Source organism: Budorcas taxicolor, chromosome 19 (genome assembly GCF_023091745.1).
Source record: "Budorcas taxicolor isolate Tak-1 chromosome 19, Takin1.1, whole genome shotgun sequence".
NCBI classification, from domain to species: domain Eukaryota; kingdom Metazoa; phylum Chordata; class Mammalia; order Artiodactyla; family Bovidae; genus Budorcas; species Budorcas taxicolor.
The window spans coordinates 43,305,729-43,329,811 of NC_068928.1; the positions used below are offsets into that span (position 1 = coordinate 43,305,729).

Here is a 24,083-nt window from a genome sequence, read left to right on the forward strand (position 1 = left end):
CCCCACCTGCTGTTGGGGTCTGCAGCTCATTCCTAGGAAACGGAGACCGAGGGGACCATCCTTGTAACACTTCTGCCATCTGCTGGAGACGGAAGGAGGAGCCAGCGATCGGAGGATGGCGAGGCTCGGGATTTCATCATTTGAAACAGAAGTAATGTTTTAGAGAGAGTGAGAGGGAGAGAAAAGGAGGAGAAGGAAGAGAAGGATCCAGTGGACTTGAACCTGTAAATTAGCTCCATTCTTTTGAATTACTCTCTGCCAAGGTATAGCCATGCTTTTCACAGAATGGCTCAGCGAGAACCTGCTGTGAGGCCATCTGCTTTTTCACTGAACACTGACTGAGTTTTATATTTATTCAGTCCACAGACCTGTCATTGTTCAGAGCTAGACATTACTCCCCAGAGTTAAACCCTCAGGGTTTTAGCTGACTTCTGTTGTTGGTAGTTTAGGTTATTTCCGATGTTCCTCTATCCTCAGCAGGGATGCTATGAACATCCTTGGACAAAGTCATATATTGAGTTAAACTTTTTATTTTGGAGTCATGGTAAATTCACATGCACTTGTAAGAATATAGAGAAAATTTCCTGTTCCCTCTGCCCATTTTCTCTTGATGATAACATCTTGCAAAAGCCAGGATACTGACATTGATACAGTTTACCAGTCTTATTTAGATTTCCCCAGTTTTACTTGTATGTGTGTGTGTGTGTGTTAGTTCTATGCAACTTTATCGTGTATTGGTTCAAGTAACAACCATTATGGTCAAGACAAAGAACAACTCTGACTACAAAGATGCCTCTCATTGCCCTTTTATAATCATGCCCTCCTCCTTCACTTCTAACCCTATGGCACCATGAATCTATTCCCCATTTCTACAGTTTTGTCATTTCAGGTATATAAATGGAATCAGTCAGGATGTAACCTTTTAGGACTGGATTTTTACACTGAGCCTCATTCCCTAGAGACTCATCTGAGCTGTTGCATGTATCAACAGTCTGGCCCTCTTTATTGCTGAGTAGTCAAACCTAGAGGAAATCAGTCCTGAATATTCATTGGAAGGATTGATGCTGATGCTGAAACTCCAGTACTTTGGACACCTGATGAGAAGAACTGACTCATTGGAAAAGACCCTGATGCTGGGAAAGACTGAAGGCAGGAGGAGAAGGGGACAACAGAGGATAAGGTGGTTGGATGGCATCACCGATTTGATGGACATGAGTCTGAGCAAGCTCTGGGAGTTAGTGATGGACAGGGAAGCCTGGTGTGCTACTGTCCATGGGGTTGCAAAGAGTCGGACACGACCGAGCAACTGAACTGACTGATTCCATTAAGTATTTTTTGACCTGTAGGGTTATTTCTGAAGTGAATGCGGGGTCTGAGAGCGTAAACAGTCCCCAGTCTCAACAGTGACATACAAATGGGCATGTGTCTAGCTTGCTAGCGCTGCTGAAACAAAGTACCAGAGACGGAGTGGCTTAAACAACGGAAATTTATTGTCTCATAGTTTCTGGAGGCCGAAGTCTGATTTCAAAGCATTAGCAAGGTTGGTTCCTTCCAAGGGATTCAAAGAAGAGTCTGTTCTGTGCCTATCCCCTCATTTCTGGGGGCTCACTGGCAATCTTTGACATTTCTTGGTTTTGCAGAAGCTTTGCCCCAATCTCTGTCTTCATCTTCATATGCTGTTCTCCCCGTGTGCGAGCGTATGTCCTAATTCCCCCTTTTTATAAGGGCATCAGTCATGTTAGATTATCACCCACCCTGATGACCTCATCTCAACTAATTATATCTGCAACAACCCTACTTCCAAATAAGGTCACATTCTGAGGTCCTTGGATTCAACATATGAATTTTGGATTCATAGTCAATCAACAATTCAATCTATAACAGCATGTTTTTCCACAAGGCTGCCAACCCCTGAGTGTGGGCTGTTAAATTTTTTTAAATTGAGTTTATTTATTTGGCCACATCATGCAGCATGTGAGATCTTAGTTCCCTGACCGGGGAATGAACCTGTGCCCCTTCAGTGGAAGGGCGGAGTCTTAACCATCAGACCATCAGGGAAGTCCCTTAAATTGAATTTAATAATTTAAATTCAATTATTAGTAGTTGAATTTCTAGCAAGGCTGTTTTTCTACATGATGACTTACAGGTTTGTGTTTCTACCAAGCTGCCTATTCTTAAGTTCACTTCTCAAACATTTAATGAAGCAAGTTCTCAGGCACAATGAACTGATAATATACTCCCCACCCAGGAGCTCCAGTATCAGAGAAGGAATAAATTCTTCATCCACATAACCCCAATACCAAGTAGAAAGTGATTGGTGCCACTAAGAAAAGGTCCACATACGTTCTTTTAAAAGGACAAAGTGTTTGGGGCCTTTAGAGAAAAGAACAACCTCTTCTTGCGAGGGTGGATCTGGGGAGATGTGGCGTTTGGACCAGACTTTGAAGGACAGTCCAAATTTGGAAAGTAAGTTATGCTCCTCTGACTCCTCAGGCTTGTAGAATGTTTAATCCGAAGGTGTTGGCAAAGCTAAGTTAGTTTCAGTCTCTACTTGGTTCCCAAGCCCCCTGTCTCTAATTCACGGAAACTGAGGACTCTTAGTGACTGCATTTTTATTTATATTTTTAAAAATCTTTTTTCCTTATCTGTGTTTCTCTAGTCTTTAAAAAAATATTTACTTTGATTTATTTGGTTGATCTGGGTCTTAGTTGTGGCACGTGGGACCTTTGATCTCTGTTCCTGGTTGTGGGATCTTTAATTGCAGCACGCGAACTCTAAGTTGCGGCATGTGGGATCTAGTTCCTCGACCAGGGATCAAACCTGGGCCTGCTGCATTGGGAGCGTGGAGTCTTACACACCGAGAAGTCCCTTGGCTGCATTTTAAAACAGATTTTGTTGCCACAGATCAGTGGTAAAAATGGAGGATCTGGATTTGGAGGGCAATCTCTTTTTATAGACAGTGTCTGCCCTGAGGGAAGTCCAAATCACCCTGTCTTTATTCACAGTTGAGAAATCATTCTCTGTAGAGGGCAGGGTCTCAGGACAGGTGGAAATCTGTTGGTTCAGCTGCTCCTGAGGGATGGCACTAAAGAGCCCTCCTGCTTAGAACAGGCCAATGGCTCCCCAGGCCCAACATGACTAAACCTCCACTTCCTTCTGCCTGGCAGACCAGGCTGTTTAAGGTGGGGCCCTGAGTCATCCCCAGAACCTAACTTCCACTTTTTGCCTGCAGGAAGGCCCCTCTCTGTAAATCCTTTTTTTCAAATGATAAATAAGGGACTTTCCTAATGCTCCAGAGGTTAAGAATCCGAGTGCCAGTACAGGGGACTCAGTGCAATCCCTGGTCTGGGAAAATCCCATGGAATTAAGCCTGTGTGCCACAACTACTGAACCCATGTGCCTCAGCTACTGAAGCCTGCGCACCTAGAACCAGTACACAACAAGAGAGGCCACTGCAATGAGAAACCCGCTCACTGCAACTAGAGAGTGGCCCCACTCGCTGCAACTAGAGAAAGACCATGCGCAGCAACGAAGACCTAGCACAGCCAAAAAAAAGAAAGAAAGGTAAAGACGGAGGCGGGGACCATCATAATAGGTACAGGGACCACTGCAATGGGGTTGTGTAGTGGGGAAGACAGATTGGACTCAACTCTGAATATAACAAGGAAAGTGGGAATTTATAGCCAAACAGCAAGGGGGCAGGGGTCAGTGAATGGAAAATTACCAAGAGGACACATCAGGGGTGAGGGAGGATTCTGGCGAAAGGAACCTAACGAGATTCTTGCTGAAGGCAGGCCGGGGTGGTCAGACATCACCTGGAGATGGTGGGGGTGAGACACCTGATCAGGTACTGAAGGTGACCAGATATGGAAGATGGGAAATTCAGGCTAAACTGACTTGGCAGGATTCTTGCTAAAATGAAATAATACAGAGATGACCGTAAAAATCTAAAAGACAAGGAAGGCCTAGCTGAAGAAGAGTTCAGCGGGGCCTGACTAATAAAGTTGATCAAAGAAGACTCTGTCACCCTTTGTGTTCAGAAACGTCTATCCCCTTAGAAGCAACTCCTTCCCTGCTTTCTGCCCTCCTCTTCCTCCTCAGGGTGGCCCCCCAGGCGCTATATGCAGTCCTCTGGTTCATGGGCCTTCAAACTAGATCCCCCAGAACCCGAGGTTCCACAGAGATGATTCATGGTTTAAAAATCATGTACATTTTAATTAGTTAAAAATATAATAGGGAATTCTCTGGTAGTCCAGTGGTTAGGAATTGGTGCTTTCACTGCCAAGGGCTCAGGCTCAATCCCAGATTTGGGAACTAAGATCCCACAAGCCACATGACCAGCCTAAGTAAATAAATAAAAACATAATAAATACACACATTATAACAATGTGGTGTGCATCTGCTTTGAATGAATTGGAGATGACCCACTCATGGTATTGCCTGCAAATTAACTCATTTTGATGTAAACTTAAAAAATGCAGGCTTCATGCATTTGAACTTTTTATAAATGCGATCATCAATTCAGGAAGCCATAGCTCAGAGACTATCTTTTTTTTAAAAGTTAGCTTGGACATTTCCACACCCATGAAATTACACAAGGGAGCACAGAACATCCTTCCTTAGTTCTGAGTATCAGGCTGTGCCTGACACTGTTCCACCCCAACGGACAACAGAAATTAACTGAATACAAAGCAGATAAAACACTGTGATTATCATTCATGAGTCTCATTTTATATTTGGTGCTCATTAAAGCAGACTGGACCTTTAAAATAACAGTATACAGAAGTCACAGTTTGTCTGTACACAATGGATGCTAGGTAGCTGGTAAAATGAATGGGAATATAAGAAACAGAGGGTACAATATATTGTTTAGCAAAAAAAAATCAAAGTGTAGAACATTTTCCATTTATGGGGAAAAGGATATCTACATACACACATGAACTTCCCTGGTGGCTCAGTGGTGAAGAATCCGCCTGCCAATGCAGGAGACTTGGGTTCAGTCCCTGGGATGGGAAGATTCCCTGGAGAAGGAAATGGAAACCCACTCCAGTATTCTTGCCTGGGAAACCCCATGGGCAGAGGAGCCTGGCAGGCTACAGTCTATGGGGTGGCAAGAGTCAGACACAGCTTAGTTGACTAAACAATAACAACATACACACATGTATCCAAACGTGCACTTACACACATGTGGCACTTTTCTAAAAGGATATACTTCGAACTGGCTTCCTCTGAGGGAGAGATATTGAAGGTTTGGGGTAAGGTTTACTAAACCTTTTTGTATTATTTGAATTTATTACTGTTCCTATACAATATTTCCTTTTAAATTAAAATGTTTAAGTTCCACTTTAAAAATGTTACCCGTTTTATATATCAGTGCTTTTGTATCAAAATATGAAGATTAGTTTGCCAAAGAGGTTTGATAATACTGAGCTAGTCTAATTGCCTCCTGCCGTAGATGGTGAGCTGGAGACCAGAGAGGCTCTTTTTCTGCCCAGGCTCTGTCTGTCTGGAGGAAAGTTACCCAGTTTTCTCTCAGTTTTTTATTCAGAGGGGGAGAAAAAGCAATGCTTCTTATAAAATAGTTAGTGCTAATGGAGGAATTTATAAAACATCCAGGGGCAGGGGATGTTTAGGGACTGCCCGTTTGCAGGATCACTCAACTCCTAAAATGCCACGCCATCATCTTCATGTGAGATGACCCTGAGACTCACCCCTATCCCCTTTCTTAGGAACATAAATCTTACCTGCCTCATTGGCGGTGGTGGGCCACTCCAATCAAGAATATTCCAATCAGTTACACAGTAATAAAACTGGAATTCTTAAAAATTAAATAAAAAGATTATTCCTAAGCCAGGAATTTTCTGGTACTGGAGAGATGTTCAATAAATATTTAGTACATGAATATAATCATCACAGAACCTATAACTAGATCAGGAGGGTGAATTTTTAAATGATGATCATTAGAAAAAACAAACATAAAAGCTAAGCATAAAAGTATAAAAGAAAATCAACTATAATAAGAAGGACAAAAAAGACCATTTCTTCATAATATAAGACATTTATTGTGGTTACAGTTTTAGTGTTTTAACACTGATTTGTGATATGACAGACATTAAACTTATTTTTTTAAAAACCAGTTTAATACCTTTCCCTTTTCTGTCCAGAAAATTGATGCTTTCACAATCAAATTACCCTAAAAGCTGACAGCAGGTAAGTTAAGCTTCCAACCAATCTGTTCTCTCAACCGGAGATGGCCTCTCTTTCCAATCAGGATAAAATCTTGACTTGGAAGGGCCATCATTGTCAGCTCTTCAGTGATTCTTGATGCCAGTTTTATGACAGAAAATTTCCTGCGAGAAAAGCTAACATCTTCATATTTTAAGATCAGTGCTTATTTCGATTAAAACATTAGCATCTTAACATTGTGACACAAAAGGCACCAACATTTTCCCAAGCATCCATCACCATGAGTGGAACACAGCGCCACCTGCTGGTCATCATGTTGTTACACACCCTATAATTTCCAGGTGGCGGTCCAAGTCAATGGGGATTCTTGTAACGCGATGGTGTCAGAGCCAAAAGGGACTTTAGAGGTCTTCAAGTTTAGTCCCCTTGCTTGAAAGATGGTGATTTCTGCTCTCCAGCTAACTTGGAGTGGCAGGGAAACAGACCAGCCTGTGGAAGATGTACTGCTTCAGAACTGAGAAGAAAACCATTTGGTGCTCTCATTTGGTCTAGATGGGGGTCTCCCAGTCAAAGAAAGAGACCAGGTCAGAGGAGGGGAAAGAGGCACCCTGAGTTCCTATTCCATCACTTCCCGGTGGCAGAGGGGGAAGCTGTCCAGATGAGCATGTGTTGGCTCTTACACAACAGAAGTTGATTTTGTTTTTACTCAAAGAAGTAGGAGCCACATCTCGTGAAGGAAATACAGGGTTTCTGGGACTAAAGGCTATGAAGAAATCCCAAGTTATCAGCAGAAGAGTAGCCCCTAAGTGACGGCAGTAATTCTCCCCATGGCCTTTTCTCCAACATGTCCCCACACAAAGAGGCCTTCAAAAGGTCCTGTCAGCAGACCTAAGTAGCTGAGGCTGTCCTGTGTGAGGACCACCACCTGGGCGTGGGAGAGGGACCCCAGCCCCAGCTCCTGAGCCTCTTCCGGAAGTGGAGCAGAAAGCTCTGACTTAGGGATGCTACGTGATTCCGAGAAGAGCCACACGTCCTAACCCAAACGGGGACCCACACTTGTTTTTCCTGCAGCAGGCCCCTCCCCTCCCCCGGCACCACGGCTTGAACTCTTGTCCTCTGGCTACAAAACTAACTGGCCTCGTGCATGGGGGCTGGGTCAACAGCATGCGCAGTGCACCCAGACCTTCCCGAGGGCTCATTTCTTGAGGAGGAGAGTAGTAGGAGAGGAAGAATTCAGCTTCAGAGAGCAGTCAACCTGAAGTTCCACCTCAGCTCTGCCTTTGAGCTGGGAAGCCCTGAGCACCCCACCCCTAATCACTCTGAACCCCAGTTCCTTTTCTTAAAGGTACCAATACATGAAGGAGCCCCACACCAAGTTAATAAGGTTATTGTGAGGATCAAGTTAGATGAAGTGGAAGAGTTATCTGGCCTCTGTGAGGGACACAGTGGGGGAAAAGGCCATTTCACTTGGGTGGGTCTATGGGGGCAGCCTGGTATCTGAAAAAGAAGACAGATTCTAGTCTGTTCGGGGCTGCTGTAGTCACAGAGCAAAGGGGACATCCAGGCTGGGTGGTGCTGCTTCTGTCAAGTTAGAGATCATTACCCCTGGGTGTTAAGCCCCAAGGCATACCTGCCTCTCCTCCACCTAGCTGGAAGCTTCTGGTCAATTCTCGAAAAGGCACATTTCCCACCTCCACATGGTCAGAACCACTGCCTGAATTGAAACTTCAAACTGAATTTTAAATATTCAACAAAAGTCCCTGATATTTCATTTCAGGTAAGACTCCTTTGCAAATCCTTGCAAGGGATCCTACCACCAAGTCAGGCTTCTGGGAGCTTGATAGACCCACCAGAGCAATGCCTTGCATATATTTGGTACTCAAGAAAAGAAAAAAAAAAAGTTTAATTCCACAAACTTTTATCAAACATCTATGTGCTAAGGGCCAGGGGGCAGAGCTGAGGACCACCTCTCTGCCATTAGGACACCTGAAGACAACGGCACCGCATCACTTGCCCTGATGACAACTATCCCAAGTGCTAACAAGACTGTGTTCAAAGCAAAACTCCTCTGTTCTGACAAATGTGTACACACGTGTGAGTGTGAGTGTTCATGGCTTCCAACATCATCCTAAGAAGTCCTTGCAAAGGCTGTTTCGTTTCTTTGCTCTACCATCAATAAAGGTGTCATTTGGACGTTCTGTCATGTTTCCTTTCTGCCTGGCTGAGTCATTTTTGCTCTCAAGGCTCCAGGACCTTTTCTGGCAGCAGAGAGCTGTAAGAACTACCTGTGAGTGGGCAGGGTGTGAGCCTGGGCCCGTTCAACCCCCTGTTTGTCCAGCCACTGGCTATGTTGCTCTCACACACACACACACACCACACGTGCTATAATTGGCCAATTTCCTCCTCCTGTTCTTGGAATAGCAACTGAGACAAAAAGCAGTGAGCACGAGTGGCTTGGGCTCGCCAGCCCTATAATCTAGGACAAAACCCTTGTAATTCTCCAAATGGTGGGGTTTTTAAATAGGCTGGACTTCAACACCCTGTTTTCTAAAAAAGAAAAATGAAACCCTGCCTAAGGAACTACTCTTCTAACGGACCAAGGGACTGAGAGCCGAGTATCCCTAAAAGGCGGATTCTGAACTCAAGCCTTCTAAGGAGTCACATTTTTCAAACTATTGATCTAGGAGAGTCCTTCACGGAGGGGGATGTGTCTGCCCACACAAGGGCCTCTTTGTTTCGATATCTTTAATCCTAAGGAAATCGTCAAAATGCAGTTACTTGATGAGCATTTCCACCCACGGACAACTGACCCCAGCCAACTTCAGACCTCATGACGTGTCTCTGTGAGCAGAGCGTGGACGGCTGTGAGGATTCGGGGGAGACAGACACAGTGGGGGGAGGGGGCCCACATTTGCATAGTTCCTTTACAGAGCCCCACTCAGGAAAGGGCCCAGGGGTGGGGGCTCGGAGTAGGGGGCGGGGGAGGTCAGGAGGGGCCCCTGTGAGCATCTCAGGCCTTGCACTTCCACAGACCTCTTGCCCTGCGTCGTCCAGGAGAAGCACGCCTGTCGCAGGCCTTCCCCCTCTGGGCCGCCACCTCAGGGTGAGGACGTCATAAACTGCAGGCACAGGACACGCCAGGGAGCAGGACGCCCTCCTCAGCAAGCTTCTTTATATGCTCCCCAGGGGAAAAGCGGCCCAGGGCCGTGTTGGGACAGACGTGTGGGCAAGTGCCTGGTGATTCTGGGAGCAGGGTACACTGTGTTTCCTAAACATGGCAGCCTGTGACATCACAACCAGGGACCCCCACCCCCGTCTGACCTCTAGAGAAGAGGCAGTGGGGGCGCCCTAGAGTTTCAATTTTCCCTCCTTGATGAGTCTGTCATTGAGCTGGCAGAGCTGGGCCAGGAAGCCGTCATTGGGGCCGATCTCACGGTTCTGCCTGACGATGCTCAGGGCGGACTTGACATCCATCTTCTGACGCATCATGAGGTATGCGATGACGAGGGTTGGGGAGCGGCTGTAACCCTCACGGCAGTGGACCAGCACTCGGCCTGTGAGAGACGGGGACGTGATGAGCTGGGGCTGGCCCGCCACACCTCAACTCTAGTCAAAACTCTTCCCAGGACATGCACATGCAAATTACACTGCCAGGCCATCCTGGGCCCACCAGAATGGCTAAGATGGCAAAGATAAATATAAAACACACAAAGCACTGTCAGGGATGTGGAGCATAGCTAGGACTTTGATCTGTGGCTGGGGAAAGTGAAAAAGAGAGTGACAGATGCTCAGTCATGTCCAACTCTTTGTGACCCCATGGACTATTCAGTTCATGGAATTCTCCAGGCCAGAATACTGGAGTGGGTAGCCATTCCCTTCTCCAGGGGACCTTCCCAACCCAGGGATTAAACCCAGGTATCCCACATTGCAGGCAGATTCTTTACCAGCTAAGCCACCAGGGAGGACCAAGAATACTGCAGTGGGTAGCCTATCCCTTCTCCAACAGATCTTCTCGACCCAGGACTTGAACCAGGGTCTCCTGCATTGCAGGTGGATTCTTTACCAGCTGAGCTACCATGGTTGGGGAGGGGATCATGGCTTCAGGAAACCATGTGATGGGATCTACTCAAGCTGACCATGTGCATCCCCCAGGGCCTGGCAATTCCATCCCAGACTCACGCCAGATAGGACTGCAAACACACGTCTGCTAAAAGAATCCCACCAGGACGTCATAGGCAGCACTAGTCACAATAGCCCCATACTGGAAACTCCCAGAGGCTGGTCAACAGAAAAGTAGATGAATACTAAGTCTGAACAGTCTACAACTTCCCAGATACAAACTGGATGAAACACACAAATAGGATGTATATGATCCCACAGAGTAGAAGAGTCAGGGGAATCCCCTGGTGGTCCAGCGGTTAGGACATGGGGCTTCTACTACAGAGGGCACGGGTTCAATCCTGGTTAGGGGACTAGATCCCATATGCTGCGAGGTGTGGCCAAGACAAAACTGAAAAAAAAAAAGGGGGCCAGCAAAACTGAGCTATGCGGTTAGAAGTTTGGATAGTGGTGTGGAGATGGGAGATGCGACACTGGGAGGAACATGTGGGGGTTCTGGGGTGCTGGTCAGGTTTAGTTTCTTGATCTGGGGGCTGATAGTGAAGGACAGGGAAGTCTGGCATGCTGTCCATGGGGTCGCAAAGAGTCAAACACAACTTAGCAACCGAACAACAAAAACACGGGTGTGTGCAGTGCACTGATCTACACACTGCGATATGGGTACTAACCTACATGAATTTTCTATTTCAAGCAAAAGCAAAATATGAAAACCACCCAAATGTCCATCAACAGGTAAATGGATAAACAAATTATGGAATGTCCATCCAACAGAACACTACTCAGCATTAAAAAGGCATTCCTGCTACGGCAACAACATGGAAGAAACAAAAGAATTATGCTGAGTGAAAGAGGCCAGACGGAAAAAGCACACACCCTGTGCAACTCCATTTACACGAAACTCTACAAAACGTACACTATTGTCTAGTGATAGAAAGCAGATCAGTGGTTACTTGGGAATGGAGGAGAGAGAGGAGCAGAAGGGAGAGGTCACAAAGGGAGGTGAAGGAAATCTGTGGGGTGATGGATAAACTCACCATCTTGGGTGTAGTTATGGCTTCACAGATGTATACATATGTCAAAACTTACCAAACTCTACTATGTGTAGTTTAGGGAATGTCAATTAATGCCTCAACAAAACCATTTCAAAATAGAAGGACCGTGAATGTCAAATACAAACACAGAGAATCAAAACAATGTATGTATGTGTTAGTTGTTCAGCTGTGTTCCACTCTTTGTGACCCCAAGGACTTGCAGCCTGCCAGGCTCCTCTGTCCATGGAATTCTCCAGGCAAGAATAGTGGAGTGGGTTGCCATGCCCTCCTCCAAGGGATGTTCCTGAACCAGGGATCAAACGTAAGACACCCAATGTACATTGCAGACAGCTTCTTTACGGTATGAGCCACCAGGGAGACTATTAAATCCGTCCCCTCTCCCTGCCTGACATCATCTCATTCCCCTCCTCCCTCCAATCCAGCCAGCCAGCCCCTAGGCCTGCAAAAAGTAAAAGTCTTAGTTGCTCAGGCCTGTCTGACTCTTCGCAACCCCATGGACTGGAGCCTGCCTGCAATACCTCTTTTCCCAGGTGTTGCTCCAGTGTCCTAGGAAGGTCTTTCCTGCCCACCTTCTAAAGAACCACAATCCCACTCTCTATACCCTGTCATCCCCTTGCTCCCTGCTTGAGTCACCCCCATGCCCTGGAGGCCACACATGTTTCTCACTTGTTTACTGTCATCTTCCCCCAAAATGTAAGCTCCTCGAGGGTAGCAATGCCTGTCTGTTTTGCTCCCTGTTGTATCCCCAGCATTGGATGAAGGAAGGAAGGGATGTCAGGAGAGGCCAGAGCATCATCAACAAGGTTCCCCCAATCTTTTATCAAGGTGGGGAGGCCCCTTGAGCAAGAAGCCTTGGCTTCTCTTATCCCTACTCTCTCCTCACACAGAGCGCTCAGTTCAGGTCTTCATCATCTCTCACCTCTGCCCCTTCACCTCCAAACTAAGCTTTCCCTCCACCCTCACCCTCCACCAACCTACACAACAGCTGGGGGGAGCTTTCTCCAATATAAATGTGACCTGTCACCATTAGTCGGGTAGGCTAGCCACCAAAACGTTACTTACCAGGCTAACTGCCCGCTGCCCCGACACCTTTCCAGGCTATTCGTGCTCACCTCTGTGCCTTCGCTCATGTTGTTCCTCCTACCTGGAACACCCTCTCCCTCTTGGCAACCTGGCAAACTCCTATTCATCCTTAAGACCCCAGCTCAACTATTTCCTTTGTCAGCATAAGGACTGAGAACCCCAATCCTTGAAGTCATGGGAATCTGGGTTTAAATTTTAACTTGCTGGTTGTGATGGTTAAATGTGTCAACTTGGCTTGTCTATGACACCCAATTGCTTGGTCAAACACTAGTCTATGAGAGATTTTGTAGATGTAATGAACACCTCCCATCAGTTGACTTTAAGTAAAGGAGATCACCCTTGATAAGGTGGGTGGACCTCATCCAATCAGTTTAAGAGCAAAAAACTGAGGTTTCCTGGAGAAGAAAGAATTCTGTCAGCAGAAGTCCTGCCTCAGTTTCCAGCCTGCCCGACAGATTTCAGATTTGCCAGCCTCATGATCACATGAGCCAATCCCCTAAAATAATACTATATTTTACTGGTTCTGTTTTCCTAGAGAACCTGGGCCAATACCCTGGTTATCACCCTATGACCCACCTAAGAATACTGTGCCTCACTTTCCTCATCTGAGCTAATATACTCATGGCCCAAGATGGCTGAAGATTCAGGGAAGAGATAAATAAAAGCCTCAGACTAGCACCTGGGAGACATGAACATTCAATAGATAAATGTGAGCCAACACTACGAGTGTTCTGCTGGCACCTGGTGCATTGTCTTCTGTAGCAGCCCAGCCCTGTGTTTCTGTTGGTTACACACAGACCAACCCTCCTCTGCCAGAGTGTGAGTTCCTTAAGGGCAAGGACTATAGGGTATTGATTCTGGATACCCTACAATTCCCAGCATACACTAAGTGTTCAACAAATATTTGCTGATCAGCTGAGTGAATGATTCCCCACCAACACCTCTGCATGGGCATTACTGTGAAGGAAACCTGCTGACCCAGGGTCAGACAGTCTTCTATTCCCATGACCCTACCCCCAAAACATAACCTTATTTTTCCCAATGCTCTCAGGGTAGAAATGGGGAGTTCTCCACTTCCCTGCCCAGTCACTCTCTGGCCAATGGACCCAAAGTATTCAGAGTAGGGCTCTCCCTGCTCCTGTCCTGGCAATGGGACCCTCTGCAGAGCAGCTGCCTCATTACCTAGAACCTGGAACATACTCAGCATGCACAGAACTCAGAGCCACTAAGCAAGGCGAGAGGTCAAAGTCCATCCTTCCAGGCCCCGCCCATACACTACCTCCTCCAGGAAGTCTCCCTTGATCTTCCCAGCTGGAAATGACTGCTTCCTTCTCTGAGGGTCCCTGGCCAATTCCCCCAACCCAAAGCGATGGGCCCCCAGCTCCCTTGAGCCCTGCACAGTGTTGGAGGCCAGTGTATTTCTATTGGCTCACTTGACCAATCAATCCTATAAGTATTTCCACTGGGCATTAGAACCCATGGAATTATTTCCTGTCACTGGTTCAGTACTCCAGTGTACCTGCTACATGCCTGATCTATGTCAGGTGCTAGGGAGACACACAATGGACACAGTGGACTCAGACTGCAGGCAGGCTTCATGGATGAATGGACACTACATCCAGGGCTCAAGCATGAGGCAGGGTCTGCCAGAGATGGGTCAGGAAGATGCAGAGAGATCCCTCCAGACAAATGACCCAACCCACATGGGCTAAGGCAGGAGGTCACACGAAGTCAGGTATGTTCCCAGTTGCATGGAAAGAGGAAACCATCAGGGAGCTCTCAGTTCCCTGAATGAATGACCAATGGATATACAGGAAGAGCAAAATCCATCCCCTTAACTGGGCCCCTCATCCTTGTCTACAGCGGAGCTCAGCATAGCTGGAGAGGAGGCAAGTGATGTATACGAGGCTGGGGAGGACCACAGAGGGCCTGATGATAAAGACTGTAGATATCCCAGGCAATCAAACCTCCCTCCTGGGCCCCAATTGTGTGATAACCAGCGGCTAGTAAACTCTGTCCACTGGAAATCATTGCTGTGGGGAAGCTGCTGGGACAAGTAGCATCAGGGCAGCAGAGACAGGCTAGAATCAGGGGAACAGGGCTGATCATGCCTCAGTGGGAGTCGCTCCCCCTGGCCAGGTTTGGGTGGGGAAGAAGAAAGGGGCTGGAGGAAGCGGCAGGAAGGTAAAGGCAGTTGCTGACAGAATCAAGCTAAAAGCAGAAAGGGCAAGCAGCCCAGCCTGGTCAGCTGCTGTCTGCCCTCTGGCCTTCTAGGATTTCTCTCTGGCATGCCTCACCTGACAGCCAGCATTCTAGCAGTTCTGCTTCGGTCCTGCTTTATATTTTGGACCTGCAGGAAGCATTTAAAAACTGGGCCAAAGTTTGCTGACACCCAGCCTAAGCCAATCAGGGCTGCCCCCCTCCCCTAGCCAGGTAATGCATGTGACCCAGCTCTCACCAGTGAGGTGAGGGGGACTCCACTGGGTGGTTTCTAGGGGCTGTTTTATTTGTTCCTAAGAAAAGAGAAGGGGCATCCCTGGTGGTCCAATGGCTAGGACTCTGTGCTCCCAAAGCACGGGGTCCAGGTTCTATCCCTGGTCGGGGAACAAGATCCCACACGTTGCAACTAAAGACCCCACGTGCCCACAGAGAAGACTGAAGATCCTACATACTGTAACTATGACCCGGCGAGGACAAATAAGGTAGTAAATATTAAAAAAGAAGAAGAAGAACAAAGAGAAACATGAGGAAGAGATGGTGGCCTCATCTATCGCTGCACTTTATCCTGTTGGGAGGGGGTAACCAGATCTACCACAGCCGTCTTGGGACCATCAGGGGAGTCCCCAACACTGAGGGTGGCAGAAAAGTCCTGAAGCCACCAGAGAGCTACCGCATCAACCAGCCCTGGAGCTGGTCACCTCGGGATTTTTTATCACAGAAAATAATAAATCTTCACTATTGCAGCTATCTGAATAGGGGAGCAGGGCTGGCAATCAACCCTCGGCCAAAGTCAATGCAAACACAAGGGCCCCGAGGCTGCCATACCTTGTGTCCCGTGTGGTCACTTAACAGGCAGCCAGGTGAGCAGAGAGAGACCCAAAGCTCTCGGCCATTCACACAAGAGCCAGAAAACATCAGGTTTTCCAAGAAGAGGCCTGTCATGTGCTTATTTTCTAAAAAAGTCAAGTTCAACCTGCCTCCCAGTAAAGCAACCCTACTCCAATAAAAATTGATTTTAAAAAAAGCTGCCTCCCACTGTTTCCTGGGTGGCAGGTCCCTTACCGTTCTTCTGAGCCAGAGCCTGGTCGATGAAGTCTGCCGCCTTTTCAAAGTAGGCGCTGAGGTTGAACTCTTGTGTGTCATTGGCCTTGATGCCCAGGTAGGTGATCCCGGAGTCCTTGTAGAAGTTGGCATTGGTGTTGACGTGCATGAAGGACCTGCCCTCAGCCGCATTCAAGACATGGGTGATGCCCAACTTCTGCAGCTTGGGGATGTCTTGAGCCACAGACCTGGACAGGAAACAGCAGCAGGGGAGGATCAACTGACTACCTGGCAGCCCTCAGGGGAGGAAGATGGAGAAGACACTAAGCCTCTTGGCTCAGAAAGGAACCTTCCGTGCTCTGGCCCCTACTGGCTTCCCTCAGCTTATGACCCTCTGCCCTCACTCCAGCCAGCTCCAATTACCTGCCGCAAATAGCCTGGGTGCTTTCATGCCCACACTGTTCCCGCTACCTGGAATGCCCTTCTCCACCTTCTTCATAAAGGTGCACCCTCTCATATCTCACCTCCCTTGGCAGCATTTCCTGATCTCCCCTTCATCCAGCATCGTGCTCTCGATCCTGTGGTGGTGATAACACCAAGAGGCTAAAAACAGAGCCAGACTCCAGACAGCCCTGTCACTTACTAAGCTTGAACAAGTCACTTAACCTTTCTATGCCTCAGTTTCCCTATCTGTAAAATGAGGATGATAACAGTACCTATTCCTGGGGCTGTTGTTAGTGTTAAATGAGCTGTTCTATAGACAGCGCCTGACACCGTGGTCACGGCCACTATCCTAATGCTTGATCATGCTTATTTGTTTAGATGTCCAGGCTGTGAGCTCCTTGATGGAGGAACCATGTCTGCTTCACGACCATATGCCCTGCGCGTACTCTGGTACCTGGCACACACAGTAGGAGTATGTGGTGAATCAGTGAAGAATGAAATCAGCACAGCCCAGCAGCCTTCTTCCTTGGATTATAGAGTGCAGCAGCCCCCTTCCATCCCCTAGAGGGATCCTTCCTGCTATAGTCCACTAGCCACGTCTCTGAAGCTTTCCTGGGTGAGTAAGCACTTGGGGAGCCAGTGGAGGTTACAAAACATTCGATCTGAATAGTCAAAGGGCTGCTTTATTTCATCTCACAACAACGTCCCAATTCAAACAGCAGTTTACACTTTACACAAGGCCTTCTCCTGCGTGATCTTGTTTGCCTGTCACATCAGCCCTGGGAGGAAGGAAGGACAGAGCTTCAACTCTGGCCCGACAGGACAGACGAAGGACGTGCATATGCTCTCAAGGGCTGCTGCATGGCAGGGCTGGGAGGAGGCCTCTTTTCTCCTGACACAAGGCCTGCTCTATCTTCCCCCTCACTCTGCTTCTCATGCCCACATCAACCACAAATCTCACGAGGCAGAAAACGGGGCTCCTCCAGGTTTCACTCTGCCCTGTGAGCCCTGATCAGGGGCCCTGATTTTGTTAAAGCACTCCTGACAGCAAGGGGTAGGGGAGAAATAGGTACTCAGTCAATCCTCCCTGTGGAGCACTCCCCATGGCCCTGTGTCAAGGTCAGATTTGCTTAAAGGCAAGGGATGTGTTTTCTACAGTGGCCATTGGCACGTGCCACCCTAGACCACCACCAGATGGTCACATCTTTGGTTTCCAACCTTGGAAGTAGTGACAGCTGACTGAGCCAAACTGCCCAAGAGAGCAGGGTTTCCAAGAGTGCAAGGCCCCTTGCTGCTTGGGTGGATGGAAAGGGGCTTATTCTCAGAACTCGGCAATTACTGAGGACTCTGGATGAGATTCTGGTACCCTTTGTTAGCTATCAGGACACTGCACGCAACTGTAAAGTTGCTCATTAAAAAGGCTCTAAAATAACTAACTTTGAAGAGTCACTGCCATTCATCTTCCTTCTCAAATACTAAGTCAACATTTAACAACTTTACCATCACTACTGTGAATGATGGCTTGTCTGGTGGCTCAGATGGTAAAGAATCTGCCTGCAATGCAGGAGACCCAGGTTCGATCCCTGGGTTGGGAAGATCCCCTGGGTAAGGGCATGGCTACCAACTCCAGCATTCTTGCCTGGGAAATTACACGGACAGAGGAGGCTGGCACGCTACAGTCCATAGGTGCACTGAGTCAGACGCGACTGAGCAATTAACACACACACTGTGAATGAACCTTGTTCAGTACCTGACACCAGTGATGCTCCATATGGTGAATGAGTGATAGATGGACGAGGTTGGCCCCCATGAAGCTGGGACCTGACTTCTAGACCCCCTAGTTCCGTGATGACCCCCATTTTTGCGGCAGTCCTTGGCAAAGTAAGCATCAGGTCCTAGTCCAGGACCTGGGATACAGACATGAACAAGATATTGACCCTAACCTCACAAGCCCTCACCTGCTCTGGGCCATCATTTCTTCCTGTGAAAAAGGAGAGAACCGGGTTAGACTTGCGGTCTCTGGGCCCACGGAGCTTAGGGCCTCAGGGTCTCATGAAAATCCAATCCAACCTCCTGTGCCCTCCGGAGGCTACACAGGCATGGCAATCTATTTTTTACTTTTGGCTGAGATTTCAACACCTCTCAGAATGGCTATCACTAGTTATCTCCTACTGCTGAGAAATTCTTACTAGTAGTTTGACTATGAGAAAATGAGAAAATCGATTTGGTAAGAACTCCTAAGTGATAAATAATAAATGCATTTCCTGGTGGCGAGAAGGTTGGCAGCCTTTGCTAAGTGATGGCTCGGGTCCTCAAGGGTTTTATCATAAATTGGGTCGTTCTAGAATTCTAGATAAATCAAACTCTAAGTGGAAGGTAGGGGGAGGAGCGAGGAAACGTGGGCCCAGATCTCTGAACCCCCAAGTTTGGGATATGTCAATTCTCCGATCTAAGCCTGCCTCGCCGGGAAAATTCCACGCCCGAATTGTGACGTCACCCCGTTGCCATGGCAGCGAAGGCAGACATTCCGCGGTGACCTCACTGCAGAACCAGGCAGCTGTCACATGACGCGCGGGCCGGAGACCGGTCGGGCGACATAGGGCCACCTGTTAAGTGAACCTGGTCGCCCCGACACCGCCCAAGGCCGAGCACCTAGACGGTGGAGGCCTCGGGCCGGACGCCGGCTGCCCGAGCGGCCCCGGGTCTCCACCACCCAGGGAAGGGAAGGACAGAGCTGGGATGGGGCGGGGTCCAGCCCCTCCGCCCCACGCACGAAGGGTGGGCGGTGACTCCAGCCCCAGCCCAGCCCCGGCCCCGGCTTCCGGAGGAGCGACCCCGCCCCGGCTCCCCCCACCCGCTCCCGCCGACGCCCCCACCCCAGCCCTCGGGTGGGCGGGGCGCCCCGGGGAGGGGCTGGAGGGGCGTCTCGGGGCCCGAGAGAGGCGACTCACGCGTTGCCCACGTAGATCCTGGGGGTGACCTCGTTGCAGGGCTGGCTCGGGAGGCTGTAGCAGCCGCTGCCATCCGAGAGCAGGTCGTTGAGATCCTGCACGGAGAGCTCGAACGGGCCCGACATGGCGGCGGCAGGGCCCTGCACGCCCGGGCAGCCTCAAGCCGAGGGGAGAGCGGCCGGGTCAGCTGGGCGGGGGCTCCGGAGCCGGGACCCGCCCCGTCCCGCCCCGGAGGCGGGCCCGCAAGGCGCGGGAAGCGGCGAAGCGCGGGCGCCCAGGCGCGCTCAGCTCCGGGAAGTATGTGCGCCGCTTGGCGCCCGGGGGACGCGGGGAAAGACCTCTGGGCCTGAATCCGGGGCGGAAATGCTGCCACCCTGGAGTTTCGGAGAGTCCTCTTCCCACCCCCCGCTGAGGCATGGACGTGCAGTAACTCCACTGGACTAAATGCAGGGCGCAATAAAAATTTTTCTTGACCGGGGGTACACCCAAGTGTCGCTTAATTTTCTCAGGATTACAGGGACACCCGGGTTCCGATTGTGAGCTCTGACTGCCTGCTGCGGACCAGCAGCGTTGGCTTCACCCGGGAGCTGGTCAGAAATGTAAAATCTCCGCCCTCCCCGCCCCCACCCCGCCGCCCAGCTCAGACCTGCTAAGGGAGGATGTGCATTTTACAAGCCCTGCTGGGGATCCCTACGAAGGTTAAAGGCTGAGAAGCCCAACTCGGGGGCACATTTCTTCCAGCCTAAAGCTTGGGCTCTATGCAAACAAGCATGGCATTCTGGCCCTGGGCAGTGACTTAACCTCTCTGAGCCTGTTTGTTGAAAAAAAAAAAAATGGGGGTAATAAAAGCACCTAACTCCTAGGGCCTTTTGAAAGATTCAATATAACATTCCAGGAAAGCGCCCAGCTTTGCATAGTGAGTACTAGGTAGGTGTTCTCCCTCCATCAGCAAACGTGTAGCGCACCCTCTAGGCGCTACACCTCCTAGAGCAGCTGCCAGCCCACTACAAGCCACATGATGTCAGCAACTCATCATTTACTGAGGTCCGGCTACCAGTAAATGACCATCCTCCTCCACTGGCATGAAAATGGCAGATCTCCACACCCTCCAAAGAGCAACTGTGGTGCTGGGAATTCAGAAAACCCACATCCCGAGCCCAGTTCTGCCACTAACTTTCTCTAGAGCAGTTTGGTTGTTGCTCTGGACTTCAGTTTCTTCATCTGCAAAATGAAGACATTGAATCAAATTATCATTAAGGATCTTGTATTGATATCTCCAATAGCTGTAGTCTCACACCTTCGGGGAAACCATTGCAGTGGAGACTACACTTAAAGCCCAAGGTGTATAACAACCCCCCACCACCACCACCCCATGCCTTCCCACCCCTTCCAGACAACAAACTTTTTCCTGCTGCCTTTGGTGGCACCTGCATTCCAGGCAGGTGGGAAATCTTCTGAGCCTCAGTCCCCATCTTGACTTGGACCTAGGTTAACTTTCAAAAGAGAAGCCCAGGGACAACCAGGCATGCTCCACTGCTCCTCTTTCTTCCCTGGGGACCTATCCCTGATGTCATAACTGGGTAACTATGACAACCCATCATGGACCTCTAAGTACCTCACAGAGGTACTTAGAGGCCTGGGTGCCTCATTTCAGAAGTGAGACTAGGAAGAGAAGATGAACAATTCCCTGGATTATCTGGCCTACCCTGTAATTGTCTCTAATCATAGACAGAGCACATCCTTCAGGAAGAAGCTGGACTTTAGCCACTACGCATTTCATAAGAATAGAATACAAATAGGTATGTGGGGCAATTTAAACTGGACACTATGACTAGGATTCTGAAACGGCTCACCTTAAGAGATAGTGATGGTAAACCAGAGCAGTACACAGCTTTGCAATGATATGGCCTTATCTGCTGAGTCTGATCAAGACGACATTAGCGTCAGTGACAAAATTTATCTTCCACCAGGGAGTTCCCTTGATGGAAACACTCATTTAAGCTCTTTCAAGCCAAAAAGCTAGACAGAGGATGAGACTGCAGCATTCAGTAGCCAGGTTAGTCATATTGGGAAAGAGTGGGAGAAAGGCTCTTTCATTAGCTTCAAGGAACATTTCTGTCTGTAAATTTTATTTTTCTCAGCTCTCATCATGCTTTCATGTCTGCTCAAAACTCTTCAAAAGATGTCAGTTTGGGAAAGTCAACTAAACCAGAATCCCTGAACTGAACTGGTTCAGAATTCAAACTTGTAATGTTTTAATCAGTGTCATTGTGTAGAATGTGAGCAGAGTCTCTAAGGCTACTAACAGGATACCTGTGACATAACATTGCTCTCTTTCCTTCCTCTCCAGTGAAGCCTACTGTTGATACCAAACCTCCAGCAGCGCACACACATCACATCTTAAAATTGAGCAAACTACAGGTATTTGTTCTTGCCATCTGCAGATGTACCTTATCTATGTCCCAAAGAGGTCCAGTTTCCCAGAGCCTTCTAAATACCCACTACTTCCTCCTCCTCTCCATACACCACCCCTGGATTCCTCAGCCCTGCTCTTAGTCTCCACTGTAGCCGCCAGTTTTCCCCTTTCCCATAATCCCACAGGAGGGGGATGCTCACCACTGTGAGAGGGAGCACCACGTAGTGATGATGTCACCATGGTGGGGTGGGGTTTCTCACCAGGGTGAACAAAAGAGAATCGACAAAATTGAATACGAAAACAAGCAACTGTGTCAAAAAATCGCCAATGCCCACCGAGGCCCCGCCAAGGTGGATTGCTGGAACGAATATTTTTCCAAGAGGTAGTATTATTTCTCTTCATTTCATTTTCTGAAAGTCAAAACTGACTTCCCCCTTGTTGGGTTTTAGTACTAGACACATACTTAAGCAAAGTTATCCTGAGGGATAACCAAAGAGACCATGTTAAGGAGAAAGAAAACCACCCCAAACAAGAACCTTTCTCTAACGTTAAAGAGCTAACTTTTATTCCCTAAGAGACTCTTTGGAGTCCTATTTAGAGTTTGTCACAGGAAAGCACTTTCGTAAAATGGTGATGAAAACTGGGATTTTAATATAGCATTCTTAAAATTGTTTCTGGAACTATTTGCTGAGCAACTACTATGTGCTGAGCACCAGGCATACCGAGGTGAAATGAGATGTATATTTCCTGACCTCAAAAAACAAGGTCAGAGAGAGGGGACATTTATGCAAATAATTATGAAGTCTGATCAGGGCTACAAACGGAATGTATGCAAGGAAAGATGAGTGTGTATCTCTGTGTGTCAGTGAGTAGGGGAGAGTGTTAAGATGTCTTTTCTGATCCTTGTGTATTTAAGACCAGGTTGAAAGCTGAGGGGAGTAAGGTGAACCAAAGCTATTACCAGCTATTTGTGATTTCTGGGTAGACAAGATCTTCATCACCTAAACCAGAGATTCTCAATCCTGGTTTCATATAAGAATGCCTGGGGAGCTATTGCAAAATGCTAATCCCCAAGCTCCATCCCAGACCAATAACGTAGAATCTTCTAGTAGGCTGCAGGGCTGAGAACCACTGGCCTTAACCTAAAAAAGCTTTGCATGTTTCCCAGAATGCGGTCTGGTTCAATAGGTTCTCAGGGCTCCGTGGAACAGCAGGCTCCCTGCACTCAGGCAGCCTGAATTTCTGACATCATAACTTCATCTTCTCCACTCCAATCTGGAAGGAGAATTTTATTCTTCACCTATTTTAGGATTTTTTTTTTTTTTCCAGCTTAAACAGAGAAACAAGGAACCGGGAGCTAGTGAGAATCACTGTGGAAAACCAGGGCATTCTGAAGAGGCTTGGTGATCGCAAACCACACTATGACCGCAAGTCGTCGGAGTTAGATTGGCAGGCACGTGGGTACTCTGTGATAGTTTTATCCACTCACAGAATCTGGCTGTGTTCAGAGGAAAGTCAGTCTCAGGAGAGACCCCTGATTGTTGGAGGACAAAATCATGAGGAATGTAACAATCTGTAAAAGAAAAACTGCCCAGAGCCTACAAAGCTAACAACAGGAGCAAACCTTTCACCAGCTAAGGACATCTTGGTAGCAAAGCCATTATGTGACAGCTTCAGAAAATATCTGGTAACATCTTCCCTCATCCCTTAATTCATTTAGGTTGAATGAGCAAGCAAAGAAGATGAAGGGTATACAATTCAGTATGTGGTTGATTTGTTTCATGTAGGGACAATCCTGCAAGAGGTGGGAAAAAAGCCATCTGCAGTGTTTTTATAAACTTCCACTCTCTGGCTTTGGTCCGTAAGCCTTTTCTAAGACCCATAGTATTTAGAACTTCAACTTTCACACCAGCACCTGGGCATTGACATAAATCTTTCTGATTTTTTTTTCCTTCAAGAATTCAAGACGCTATATCAGAAATACAACCAGATATCTTCTCTCCCGAGATAAATAGGTATGTCTCCACATGGCTGCTCTTTATCAGAGAACATGGTGATCACAATTGATGCCAAAACCCTAAAACCCACGTAGATGGAGAACAAGGGGCCCAACCAAGGGGTGAATTTTGCTCTTCTGTAATATTGATTGGCCATCCATTTGGGGGCTAGATTCCATTTTTGTTTCTTCTCTCCATATAATGAGGAAATGACTGCCTTTTGTCACCAGCTTTGAGGCTTTATGTCAGTCTAAGGGGAAGTGATTTGTTTCCGTAAGACAAACAGGAGGTCTCGTGGCTTTAATGTTATGCTGAAGTTATATTATGGGTCTCTGTCACTGTTCAAAAGTACTATTGTGTTGGCATTTTGTATTATTTCATATTATTAGTGATGACTAAGTTCCCCTGCCCTGCCACTGCCCCTAGGAAGAAGGATAAATGGACACTCGGGCTTTTCAAAGAGTAATTCTGTATAATTGATGGCTCTCCATTTCTCTCCCTCTCCTCTCCTTGAATGCAAGGTTACTCACCATGGATAAGACAAGAGAAGGCCCTAGGATTTCTTAGCTGCTTA

General features: G+C 47.9%; 2 protein-coding genes across 4 annotated transcripts; one reads left to right on the forward strand and one right to left on the reverse strand.

The window, feature by feature from the left end:
* Positions 1 to 6,048: 6,048 nt before the first annotated feature.
* Positions 6,049 to 19,270, reverse strand: DUSP3 (dual specificity phosphatase 3). Of its 3 annotated transcripts, XM_052658486.1 has the most exons (5): positions 19,097 to 19,270; positions 16,226 to 16,279; positions 15,723 to 15,949; positions 9,508 to 9,740; positions 6,546 to 6,675 (listed from the first exon to the last, which is right to left on the reverse strand). In XM_052658486.1, the coding sequence occupies exons 1-4, from the start codon at positions 19,219 to 19,221 to the stop codon at positions 9,535 to 9,537; spliced, it is 612 nt and encodes a 203-aa protein (XP_052514446.1). In that variant the 5' UTR covers positions 19,222 to 19,270; the 3' UTR covers positions 6,546 to 6,675; positions 9,508 to 9,534. The 3 variants fall into 3 exon arrangements, 2 of the variants coding, with proteins under 2 accessions (XP_052514447.1, XP_052514446.1); XR_008201048.1 differs by lacking the exon at positions 16,226 to 16,279 and having other exon boundaries at positions 6,580 to 6,675; positions 9,220 to 9,740; XM_052658487.1 differs by lacking the exons at positions 9,508 to 9,740; positions 16,226 to 16,279 and having other exon boundaries at positions 6,049 to 6,675.
* A 1,501-nt stretch (positions 19,271 to 20,771) lies between these two features.
* CFAP97D1 (CFAP97 domain containing 1) lies at positions 20,772 to 23,527 on the forward strand. The gene is made up of 5 exons (XM_052658489.1): positions 20,772 to 20,895; positions 21,447 to 21,517; positions 21,776 to 21,894; positions 22,842 to 22,965; positions 23,471 to 23,527. The coding sequence occupies exons 1-5, from the start codon at positions 20,772 to 20,774 to the stop codon at positions 23,525 to 23,527; spliced, it is 495 nt and encodes a 164-aa protein (XP_052514449.1).
* The last annotated feature ends 556 nt before the right edge of the window (positions 23,528 to 24,083 follow it).